We start from the raw sequence: 12,946 nt of genomic DNA on the forward strand, positions 1-12,946 counted from the left end.
TTTGGGCGTCTTCAGGACATGTTAAAGTACTAAAGTAAGATAGAAATATTTAATGAAGGATAACATTTTACCCAATCATTCAGCAGTGATGGTAGATGGGTCGATTCTTTTAAAGTTTGTATATTATTTGTGTCTGACATCTTTGCATTTAAATTTTCATAAGATTAAACACAGATTTGCATTTCTGTTTATAAAGTGCAAGCGGAATATATTTAAAAAATGGAGGCATGCCTGGACTTAACAGCTTCTATGAGGCCAACCAAAGATGTGCTGCGTGTGACTGTTGGTACTGTGTTTTGCATCTTGGCCCCGGAGGAAAGCTGTTTCATTTGGCTGTAGTAATGTATGGTTGAGTGACAATTAAACTTAAAGAACAAAAAAGCATCTGGCATTCGATGATGCCAAGTAAAGGCCAGGAAGTAAAATTTCAGCATGAACAGAGACTCCCTCTGCAGTGCACAAACACAAAGGAACACACACAAAGTGTTGGGCAACATCCTGGTGAATCTTTTCCGTACCCTCGCTAGCTTAATGACATCCTTCCTATAGTGCGGCAACCTGAACGCCAGCCCTGTGACATATTCCGTCACACAAATCCCTCACCTCCCCTTTCATCTTCTGTTTTTAACCGCAAACAGAAGCCCGGGTAGTCTGCAGAACCCACTTCTTCTACCAGTCCAGCTTTGGGATGTGGGAGTAACCGTGAGCAGCTAGGGAGCGACAGGAACGGCGTGCAAACTTTACGTGGTCTGGGTTGAACAGTGAGGCAGTGCAGTCCTGATGAAGGGTCTCGGTTGAAACGTTGGGCCGTTTAGCCCTTTCCATAGATGCTGCCCGACCTGCTGAGTTCCTCCAGAATTTTGTGTGTGTGTTGCTCCAGATTTCCAGCATCTGCAGATCTTCTTGTGTTAGTGTACAAACACTAAACCTTGGGCTATTGATCTCACAATCTACCTGACCATGGCCTTGGACCTTATTGTCCACCTGCACTGCACTTTCTTTGTAACAGTGTATTCTGCATCCTGTTATTGCTTTACCTTGTTCTACCTCAATCCATTGTGTAATGATCTGATCTGTATGAGAAGTATCCAGGACAGGTTTTCCATTGTAACAGGTAGAGGTCCCTGACTGGTTTCCAGAAGCCTAGAGGACTTAACAATCAACATAAGAATGATGTGGGCTACTGATAAGCCCAAGCCCAGGTCAAAGTTTCATCCCAATCTTTATCATTTCTTCAATGGCCTAAGATCCTATACAATGGATTCCAGTTAACTGGGCCATCAATTAATCAGGTAAGGTGCTTATTTGGGACAACTATTAAACAGCAAATACCAATCGAGAAAACTGCCGGGACTCCCACCGTTTATTTGGGACACTATGCCGCCTATTCGGGGCAGCTGACTCTTGCTGAACTGGTTCTCACTAGCGCCAGTGGTGGTGCTTGCGTAATGGCCGTTAGACACTACACCGTGCCAAGAGCAAACAGTTTTAAAATAGCGTCAGTTGCATGCGATTGTGCTCAAACAGCAGTGGTTTTTGTCACTGATAGTTGGCGAGAAATAAGCAGCATGACAATTCAGAACTCTTTTGCTCGCGCATTGGGGCTTGGAGATGCCAGAAACAGCCAAGAGTGAAAACAAAATGATTTCACAACTTCAACAAATTAGGAACAAAGAAGGATTTAAATGTATCGACAATCATCTTGAATGTGACAATGAAAATGAGGATTTGGAGGATGCAACCATTGATAGCATTCTGTGAAGATAGTCCATTATCTACACTGGGTGCCTGCGCTGATTTTATTCAGCACTGGATGAATTCCTCTGTCGATAACTATTAGGAACTAATACACACTTTAATAGCACTGCAGTACTATTGCTAGTGTTCTAATTTGTTCTGTATTTCACTTAAATACACAATTTGTCTTCTTTATACTTTTAAAACTATTTCCATGAATCTTCGGCTAATTGGGGAAGCCACTTATTTGAGGCAAAATGTGCCAGACCTGATAAACCGAATTGACTGGTTTACACTAAGATGTGTGCCACAGCTGGCAGTGACACAACACCCATAACCAAGGGAAAGACATGCCTCAGCTGATGGTGACTGTCTCGCAGTTCCGGTGTTTATTGGGCGCCCTGTTCCGGGGGGAGGAAAATGGGGGAGATAGTTCAAGGTCGCTTCCCCCCGTTCGTTACCGGTGTCACTGCTGTGTCATCAGCGCTGTCACACGCTGTTAAATTCCTGATCAGAAACGCTAGGCTATAGTGCAATATCGAGTCATCGTTTCATTGCAATGAAGTTACTTAGGATGAGGCACTGCAGCGGTGAGATGACATTCCAGACCCAGGGAGTGGAAGGAGACCACTTGCATGCTAATAGCTAGCAGTGTTCCTTCATGGAATGACCAGCAGATACAAGGCAAGTAGAAATTGTGCGTAATTCAATGGTAGTCACTTCATCGGGAAATAACTGAGTCACCAGAAGACACAGGAGCAGAATTAGGCCATTCGGCCCATCTGCTCCGTCATTCCATCATGGCTGATTTACTATCCCTCTCAATCCCATTCTCATGCCTTCTCCCCATAACCTTTGATACCCTTACTAATCAAGAAACTATCAACCTCCACTTTAAATATACCCAGTGACTTGGCCTCCACAGCTGTCTGTGTCAATGAATTCCACAGATTCACTACCAAAAGAAACTCTCCCTCATCTCTGTTCTAAAGGGAAGTCCTTGTACTCTGAGTCTGTGCCCTTGTGTCCTAGACTCTCCCTACTGTAGAAAACATCACCTCCACATCCACTCTATCTCGGCCTTTCAATATTTGGTAGGCTTCAATGCGATACCCCGCTCATTCTTCCAAACTCCAGTGAGTACAGCCCCAGAGCCTTCAAACCTCCCTAAAAACATTAACCCTTTCATTCCCAGACCTTCACCTGGCACAGTGTTTTCCTTGGTGCTGCCAGGAAATGTCCGGACTTGGGAGTAAGGATTAGGACTGAAATCATAACAAAATCTTGTAGCACAAACCCCTGCATTTAATAGTTGCCTAACTTAGACAAACCGCTTCATAAGTCCGCTGGGACTTCAAGACCAGCGGTTGCTTCAAAACTTAATATCACCGTCATCGCGGTGCCCGAGATTTTTATCGAGTCCCAACAACGTCACTGCACACTGTCGTCATGGAGTCGCTCGCGCGCGTGCATGAATGCACTTACACGCACGCACGCACGCACACACACGCACGCACACACACACGCGCACGCACGCAAGCGCGCATCTATACACGCTCAAGCACGTACATCTGTGAGCGGACGTGCGAGGATGCACACAAGCCACAGGTGGAAATGGTCACGGTGCATGCCCGCGCACGCCCATGCACGAATGCACACCTCCGCACACATTCACGCCGTCGTTCCAGGATTAATCGCTGCAACCCATCTCCACGTCTGCGGTAAATTCTGCAGCTGAGGGTTTACCAGAACCCTCGCGAGACATTCAGAATGAAGCCAAAAAGGGTCTTCGGTGGCGAGTGGGTTGAAACAGGTTTTAAACTGTACAGTACGGGCACTGATATGAATATGTACTCTATTAATAATGAATATCCCTACACAAAGATGCATCACCCGATGTAACGATACAGCTGACATGCAGTTAGAATTTTGCCATATTGTATTGGACCAGATTTAATGTTCATCGTGGGTTCCAATTCGCCGCCATAATGACGCTGCTGAGAAACAAAGACCATTTGATATTTTGCAATGAAGACCAAAAACGTAAAAAGTAGAAAAGAGCCGCTGATGCGGAGCTCCGGCGCGCGACCCAGAGCAGGAGGTCCCGAACAGTGCAAGGCCTCAGACATCCGACTCGATGCTGGACAGTTTCTCGTACACGTGTCCGTTGCTGGAGCCATTGAAGGGCCGGGCAGTTTTATTGTTGGCCATGCACACTGCTGTCTGGCCGCCCAGGCACACGTCCTTGGCGAAGCGGGTGCCCAGCACGGCGGAGGCCGGGGCCCGGCCTTTGGAAGCCGACGGGTGCTTGAAGTGCAACTTGGCGCCGTGCAGCAGGCACTGGTCGTCGCCGAAGGTGGGCACGAAGGGGTTCTGGGTGACGCGGTCGGGGTAGAGGGACTTGCTGAGCGGGTAGCGGCTCAGGCTGCGGTGCTCGGGCGCCGGCGCCTTGCCACCGAACGGGGCCTCGGTCGTCGTCTCGAACATGTGGGCGTAGGGGCTGCCCTCGGGGAAGCGGTCCTTCTCCTTGAGGCTGACGCTGCGGGGCGCCACCGCCACGCTCTCCTCCTTCTGCAGGTCGACGAAGGTGTCGTACGAGTGCTGCCGCCGCAGCTTGTTGCGGCCCCGCCTCGCCAGCTTGGCCGAGTCGCTGGGGCTCTGGTACTTGGAGAGGCCGCTGCCCGAGTGCTCGGCCTCCTGCAGCGAGTTGTCCTCGCTGATGTCGTACAGCGTGGCCGCCTTCTTGCAGGCCTCGCACCAGTGGCAGGCGCCCCTGCCCGCCCCCTGCCCGCCGTAGTTGTGCAGCTTGGCCGGGCAGTTGCGGCAGTAGACCTCGGCCTGCTGCCCGCCCCAGTCCGCCTTGTCCCACAGGCCGGCCTGGGGCTGGACGGGCCCGGGCCCGAAATCCGCCAGGTGCAGGTGGTGAGGCCTGGCTAGCCGCGGCACCTCGTGCTTGCCAAAGTCGTCGTCGCCGCCGCCCCCGCCAACCCCGCCTCCGCCGCCTCCTCCTCCGCCGCCCTGGTACAACTCGGTCAGGTCGACGTGCTGCCAGCGGGGCTGGCTCTCCTTGGCACAGCGGAACTGGTCGTGGTAGAGGTCGCGCAACTTGTCCTTGTTGAAGAAGCGGCCCTTGCGGTCGGCGGTGTGCGCCCGGCGCCGGTAGGCCAGCTCGATCTCGTCGTACTCCTTGCGGGACTTGGCGGAGGCCGGCCGCTTCTTCAGGCTGTCCTTGTACTGCTTGCGCCGCTTGGTGTTGCCGATGTTGCCGTAGGTGACCGTGTGGGTGGAGATGTCCGAGACGTCGGAGCGGATCAGATCGTCGTGGGGGTAGCGGTCGTTCTTGAACCACTTGTGGTTCTCGTAGCTGTCGCTGAGGTGGCCCTGGGCGTGCTTCAGGGGCAGACCGATCTCAAAGGGTTTCCTGGGCAGCGTCCTGCCCTGGGTGCCGAACATGGCATTGTCGCACTCGTAGGGGATGTCCAGGGAACTGGTGCTGGCGATGCTGTGTGGCCGGTGGTGATGGTAGTGGTCTTGATAGATGCTGTTAGTGTCCTTCGCATGGAGGTTCCCAAATGTCCTCTCCACTTCGCTGATGTAGTCGCTGAACAGGTTGTCGTCGGGCTGGTAAGACTTGCAGTCCGAGTGGGTGAAGCTCCTCCGGTGCTCGGACACGTCGAAGACAGACGGGTCATGGCCGATGTAGTCCAGCGCGCTCTGGGGCGAGCCAAAGTGCGTGCCGTTGACCCCGGTGAGGTTGGCCATGCTCTTGGCTGTCCTCAGGAGCCGCATGATGTTGGAATGGGTGTCGTTCACCGTGGCAGTGGGAGAGTCCATGCACGACTGCTTATCCTCGATCGGCACGCCATGAATGCAGCTGTATATGCCCTGGAAAGAGAGCAGGGGAACAAGGGCAGAGTTAGGACAAGGTTTTGCACACTGTGACCTTCAAAGAAATCCACCTGAGGTGGTTTTACAACGTAACAATCGCAAAGAATTGCAGGAAGCGCTGCACCAGTCTCCCTCCCCAATATTTGTGAGCAGATTTGGGCTTCTCATCTAAAAAGAGATGTGCTTACATTGGTGAGAGTTCGAATGAGGTTCACGAAAATGATTCTGGGATTGAAAGGCTTGTCATACGAGGAGCGTTTGATGGCTCTGGGGCTCTACTTACTGGAATTCCGAAGAATGACAAGAGATCGCATTGAAATCCACCGAATGTTGTAAGGCCTCAAAAGAATAGATTTTTTTTGAGGATGTTTCCTATGGTTGGGGAGCCTAAGACCAGAGGACACAGCCTCAGAATAGAGGGATGTCCTTTTAGAACAGAGATGAGGAGGAATTTCTTTAGCCAGAGGGTGGTGAATCTGTGGAAACCTTTGCCACAGACGGCTGTGGAGGCCAAGTCATTGGGTGTATTTAAGGCAGAGGTTGATAGGTTCTTGATTGGTCAGGGCAGGAGATTGAGGCTGAGAGGGAAAATAGATCAGCCATGATGACATGGCGGCACAGGCTCGATGGGATAAAGGGCTTAATTTTGCTCCTATATCTTATGGTCTCATGGTCTTATTTACCCCATAAAGGCAGCCATGAAACCTACTCCACCTCCTGATATGAATCAGTACAGCTTCCATTGGCTGATGTTGGATGAATTTCCCAATGAGCTCCTTCCTCTGTCTACAAGACCATAAGACTTAGGAGCAGAATTAGACTATTTAACCCATCGAAGTCTGCTCCACCATTCCAATATGCCTGATTTATTAACCCTCTCAACCCCATTCTCCTGCTTTCTCCCTGTAACATCTGACTCCCTTAAATATGACCTCATGACTTGGCCTTTACAGCCATCTGTGGCAACGAATTCTGCAGGTGAAACCCCCCCCCCCCGGCTAAAGAAGTTCCTCCTCATCTCTGTTCTAAGAGGACATCCCTCTAGTGTGAGGCTGTGACCTCTGGTTCAAGACCTCCCCACTATTGGAAAGGACCTCCACACGTCCTGCCATTTCACATTGAACAAAATCTTGAAAAAACTATGAACTATAAGTTCCAGATGGCTCTCAACCTTAAATGGCTAGGGGTGGGTGTGGGGGAGCGTAGAACATGGAGACAAGGGCAGAGTACTGCCATCTAGTCTTCCAAGAATTTACTTCCTTTTTAATAGAAGTGCAGACCAAATTATTTCTATTACACCTCTCCAAATCTCGTACAGTTCCAAAATGATCTAAGGCACTAAAGTTCTGAAGGGGTTGACAGTGTTGTAAAATTTGAATGGAGCAGCTGATCTTGTCTACGCCAGGGTCCCACTGACATTAATGAGATAATGACCAGGTCAGCTGTGGGAAATGGGCCCTTGCCCGGGCTGTTGAGCCCAGCTAGAACTGGCTGACCCTGGCACAAACCAGGAATTCTTTCCGAATGGGAGTTGTGTAAGTGTGTGGCCAAATGAGGCGTTTGAATCCTGCGCCACCAGAGGGAGCCACATTCCAATACTTTCCATGCAAAATGCGATCGATTTAGAAACCTGCCTTCATGACACCCTCCTTGAGGAGAAGATACTGGGAGCCAAGAACTGATTCTTGGTTAGCTACCTTCCCACCGGAATTGCAGCCAAGGCCAACCCCATTCCTGAGGATAAGTTAGCTAATCAGATCCAACAACTGGCTAATTACCATCAGGGAGGAGGTACAGGAGCCTGAAGACCCACACATAACATTTTAGGAACAGTATCTTCCCCTCTGCCGCAAAATTTCTGAACAGTCTATGAACCCATGAACAGTATCTCACTATTTCTCTTTTGCACTACTTTTTACATAACTTAATAGTTTTTTATGTCTTGCCTAGTACTTCTGCTACGAAATATCAAAGTTCACAACACATGCTAGTGATAATAAGCAACACACATAAAAGTTGCTGGTGAATGCAGCAGGCCAGGCAGCATCTCTAGGAAGAGGTACAGTCGACGTTTCGGGCCGAGACCCTTCGTCAGGACTAACTGAAGGAAGAGCTAGTAAGAGATTTGAAAGTGGGAGGGGGAGGGGGAGGGGGAGATCCAAAATGATAGGAGAAGACAGGAGGGGGAGGGATGGAGCCAAGAGCTGGACGGGTGATTGGCAAAAGGGATATGAGAGGATCATGGGACAGGAGGCCCAGTGAGAAGGAAAGGAGGAGGGCGGGAAACCCAGAGGATGAGCAAGGGGTATAGTCAGAGGGACAGAGGGAGAAAAAGGAGAGAGAGAGAAAGAGAGAGAGAGAGAGAGAGAGAGAGAGAAAGAATGTGTGTATATAAATAAATAACGGATGGGGTACGAGGGGGAGGTGGGGCATTAGCAGAAGTTAGAGAAGTCAATGTTCATGCCATCAGGTTGGAGGCTACCCAGACGGAATATAAGGTGTTGTTCCTCCAACCTGAGTGTGGCTTCATCTTTACAGTAGAGGAGGCCGTGGATAGACATGTCAGAATGGGAATGGGATGTGGAATTAAAATGTGTGGCCACTGGGAGATCCTGCTTTCTCTGGTGGACAGAGCGTAGGTGTTCAGCAAAGCGGTCTCCCAGTCTGCGTTGGGTCTCGCCAATATATAAAAGGCCACATCGGGAGCACCGGATGCAGTATATCACCCCAGCCGACTCACAGGTGAAGTGTTGCCTCACCTGGAAGGACTGTTTGGGGCCCTGAATGGTGGTAAGAGAGGAAGTGTAAGGGCATGTGTAGCACTTGTTCCGCTTACACGGATAAGTGCCAGGAGGGAGATCGGTGGGGAGGGATGGGGGGGACGAATGGACAAGGGAGTTGCGTAGGGAGCGATCCCTGCGGAATGCAGAGAGAGGGGGGGAGGGAAAGATGTGCTTAGTGGTGGGATCCCGTTGGAGGTGGCGGAAGTTACGGAGAAGCTTAGTGGTGGGATCCCGTTGGAGGTGGCGGAAGTTACGGAGAAGCTTAGTGGTGGGATCCCGTTGGAGGTGGCGGAAGTTACGGAGAAAGCGTAATAAACAGTGATAATAAACCTGTTACTAATTCCAGTTCATCAGGGACTGGTTACAAGGTTACCAGGTGATGGCCAAGGGACTGAACTCTATTTTTTCTACAGTAATGATAAGACAAACAGGTAGAGTGGACAGCCACAGACTTTTTCCCAGGGTAAAAATAGCTAAAGTGAGAAGGCATAACTCTTAAGATCTTTGGAGTAAAGTATGGGGAGAGTGTGTTAAAGGTAGTTTTTTTCACACAGAGAATGGTAGGGGCATGGAACGCGTTGCCAGGGGTGGTGTAGAGTCAGATATATTAGGCATATTTAAGAGGCACTTTGATAGGTACATGGATGGAAGAAAAATGGAGGGGTATGTGAGTAGTGGGTTAAAGAGTCGGCACAACATTGTGGGCTGAAGGACCTGTACTGTTCTATGTTCTAACACCTTATGTGGGTGCTTTCAGACACCAATATCATCACAGGTGCAGAAATCAGAGATGAAAAGGTTCAGCCTTACCCTGCTGACTGAGAACATAAGGCCAGGTTAAATTTTAAATTTTAAATTTTAATTTGAAGAGGTAAGGGTGTTGCCTTACCCTGCTGACGATAAACATGAGGCCGGGTTAAATGTTAAATATTAAGTTTTATTTAAGGAGGGAAGGGCGTGTCCTTACCCTGCTGACGGAGAACATGAGGCCGGGTTAACTGTTAAATATTAAGTTTTATTTAAGGAGGGAAGGGCGTGTCCTTACCCTGCTGACGGAGAACATGAGGCCGGGTTAAATGTTAAATATTAAGTTTTATTTAAGGAGGGAAGGGCGTGTCCTTACCCTGCTGACGGAGAACAGGAGGCCGGGTTAAATGTTAAATATTAAGTTTTATTTAAGGAGGGAAGGGCGTGTCCTTACCCTGCTGACGGAGAACAGGAGGCCGGGTTTGCCCGTGCAGGTGCCGATGAAGCAATGTCGTAGCTGCCAGTAGAAGAGATGCTCGCAGATGAAGGTGAGGAGGCTCAGTGTCATAGCAGCCCCCAGCATGTAGAACACGCCCGCCATGTTATCGACGTCCAGCTGGCTGCTCATCACCTCGTTCTTCTCATTGTGACAGATGCCGGTCAGCCAGAGGGCTTCCAGCTCCTCCATGTCTCCTGGAAGCACAGGGGGTAATAAGACAGCAGGTTACTCAGAGCGCAGGGAGCTGACGACTAACGGTTAGCTTTATATGTCACATGTTCATCGAAACATCGAAGCATGCAGTTTGCATCCTAACAAATCAGCGAGGATTGGCGTGAGGGAAGCTCGCGGGTGATGCCATGACCTCAGGGCCCCAACCGCATGACTTACTCACCCTAACCCACACGCCTTTGGAACATGGGATGAGCCTCAAAAGGTCACGAGGAGAAACTCCTTACAGACAGTGGCGGGACCCTGATCTCACAGCTGGCGCGCTGTAGAGCGATAACGCCAACCCGCCACGCCACCCTGACGCCCGGGGCATGAAGCAGGTCATTGGGCATCCGCCAGGAAAACAAGCGATGGTCAGCATGGTAGCGTAGAGGACAGCGCATGTCCCTACAGCATCGGCTGTGTGAGATCAGGGATCGACTCCCGTGCAGTCTGTACGTACGCTCTTCCCGTGACCATGTGGGTTCCCTCCGGGACCTCCAGTTTCCTCTCACATTCTAAAGACGTGTGGATTGGGGATAGTGAGGTAGGGGCTTGCTACGTTGGCGGCGGAAACGCAGTGAGTTCTGCGGGCTGCCGCCAGGCACAATTCTCGACCTGTGTTGGTCGTTGACGCAGAAACGCCTCTCACTGTATGTTTTGACGTTTTGATATACATATGACTGTCTGATCCATCACATAATGAAACACTATAGATTATGTAACAAGAAGGGGGCTAATTCATTATCTTGTAGTTAGGGTGCCTTTGGGGAAATGACACTCATTCATTGTCTGTATCTGACAAATAGAGCAATCTTTGACTTGTCTATGATGAACTAATAACCCTTGTACATCCTGATCACAAAACTTTCCTTCCACTTAACCCACTTTTCAGACTCTTTTCCAGTGTGCTGGGGCAGCAGGCTGAGGGTAGCAGACACTAACAGAATCAACAAACTTATTCGTAAGGCCAGTGATGTTGTGGGGATGGAACTGGACTCTCTGATGGTGGTGTCGGAAAAGAGGATGCTGTCCAAGTTGCATGCCATCTTGGACAATGTCTCCCACCCACTACATAATGTACTGGGTGGGTACAGGAGTACATTCAGCCAGAGACTCAGTCCACCGAGATGCAACACAGAGCATCATAGAAAGTCATTCCTGCCTGTGGCCATCAAACTTTACAACTCTTCCCTTGGAGGGTCAGACACCCTGAGCCAATAGGCTGGTCCTGGACTTATTTCCTGGCATAATTTACATATTACTATTTAACTATTTATGGTTCTATTACTATTTATTATTTATGGTGCAACTGTAACGAAAACCAATTTCCCCCGGGATCAATAAAGTATGACTATGACTATTAATCCAGCATACGTGCCCACGTGCACGATTATACTGGAGGCTCTGTGCGTGTCACACTGTACGAGGATTGTCACCACGTGGCGGTGGAGAGTCCTGTGAATTCCTGAGAACCCGACAGCGATGCCGTCTGGACTTTTGCCATCTGGCGCTTAGCTCCTGGGAGGGTCACCCTTGGCGGTGAGGTCAAGGGGGATGGTGTGATTCCAGACAAAGAGCGGTCCAACCAAGAGCTCGGTGGTGGGGCTGGTAGGAGATGATGCCACATCACAACGGCAGAGAAGATGACGGAAGGCTGCAGCAGCGAATGGTCCCCAGTCATCTCATCTTCCATGTCAATGGACCCTGACCCCGATCTGTAAAGGTGGCTGCCCATGCATCAGCCTCACCTCCCCCCCCCCGCCAAAGTCACACACAGAGCCATTCTCAATTAAGGGAATAATGCAGTAGGAGAATGTCAAACTCGACTTGAGTGATCACAACACCACTACTAGTACCAATGCTGTCAGTGGTCTGGCAGTAACGCCAGCGATGCGGCAACGGTGCCTTCGGGTTCGAGTGCTTTCCCGTTTGCCACATGCTACACTCAGTGGCCACTTTATTAGGTACACCTGCTCGTTAATGAAAGTATCTAATCAGCCAATCGTGAGGCAGCAACTCAGTGCATAAAAGCATGCAGACGTGGTCAAGAGGTTCGGTTCTGGTTCAGACCAAACATCAGAATGGGGAAGAAATGTGATCTAAGCGACTTTGACCGTGGAATGATTGTTGGTGCCAGATGGGGTGGCTTGAGTATTTCAGAAACTGTTGATCTCCCAGGGTTTTCACACACAACACTCTCTGGAGTTTACAGAGAATGATGCGAAATAACCACACTTTACAATAGTGGTGTGCAGAAGAGCATCTCTGAACGCACATCACGTCGAACCTTGAAGTGGATGGGCTACAGCAGCAGAAGACCATGAACATACACTCACTGGCCACTTTATTAGATTCGGAAGGTACTGAGAGTACTGAGTACTGAAGGTACTCAGAAGACAATGAGAGTTTTTGACACTGTTTATTACATCAAAGTAAAATGAGTCTAAAACCCAACCAGCAAACAATTTATTACATTCCCTTGAACTCCACTTTGCTGGGAACCTGCACAGTCTTGATCTCCATCAGCAAGGACACAAGAATCTGATGATATGTTAATGACTCCCCAAAGACAGTTGAGAAAGGAACACTGTGTGAATGAAAATTAATTACACATTGTCGTCAGCAGCCCATTTTGCTTGCGAGTGTGAGCACACAGTTGTAATGTCCACTGCTGTGTTCGAGCATTTACCTGAGGGTGTGGGAGCAATTCTGTCCGAGGTGACACCGCGCCCCCTCCACACTGCACTGACACACAGTCAACATCTCAGGGGCAGCTTCTTCCCATCAGCCATCAATAGTCCCACATACACTACCTCACCTGTGTGTGTGTGTGTGTGTGTGTGTGTGTGTGTGTGTGTGTGTGTGTTTGTGAAAATATATACAGTATATGAAGACCTGGTTCAGAGGTTCAGTTGGTGTTTAGACCAAATATCATCAGAATAAGGGAAGAAATGCGACTTTGACCTTGAAGTGGATAGCTTACAGCAGCAGAAGACTATGAATGTATACACAGTGGCCACTTTATTAGGTACAGGAGTCTTATAATATGCATGTGTGTGTATATATACTGTATGTATGT

At 49.5% G+C, this 12,946-nt stretch overlaps 1 protein-coding gene across 1 annotated transcript in view; it reads right to left on the reverse strand.

Moving 5' to 3' along the window:
• Positions 1 to 3,858: 3,858 nt before the first annotated feature.
• Positions 3,859 to 12,946, reverse strand: part of LOC140205361 (glutamate receptor ionotropic, NMDA 2B-like) — a 383,673-nt gene continuing 374,585 nt past the window's right edge. Inside the window, exons 11-12 of the mRNA XM_072272956.1 lie at positions 9,610 to 9,848; positions 3,859 to 5,622 (exon numbers count right to left, since the gene is read on the reverse strand). Of these exons, the coding sequence (XP_072129057.1) occupies positions 3,859 to 5,622; positions 9,610 to 9,848 (2,003 nt within the window). The remainder of the gene's footprint in view (positions 5,623 to 9,609; positions 9,849 to 12,946) is intronic.

Source organism: Mobula birostris, chromosome 11 (assembly GCF_030028105.1).
Source record: "Mobula birostris isolate sMobBir1 chromosome 11, sMobBir1.hap1, whole genome shotgun sequence".
In the NCBI taxonomy this organism is placed as follows: domain Eukaryota; kingdom Metazoa; phylum Chordata; class Chondrichthyes; order Myliobatiformes; family Myliobatidae; genus Mobula; species Mobula birostris.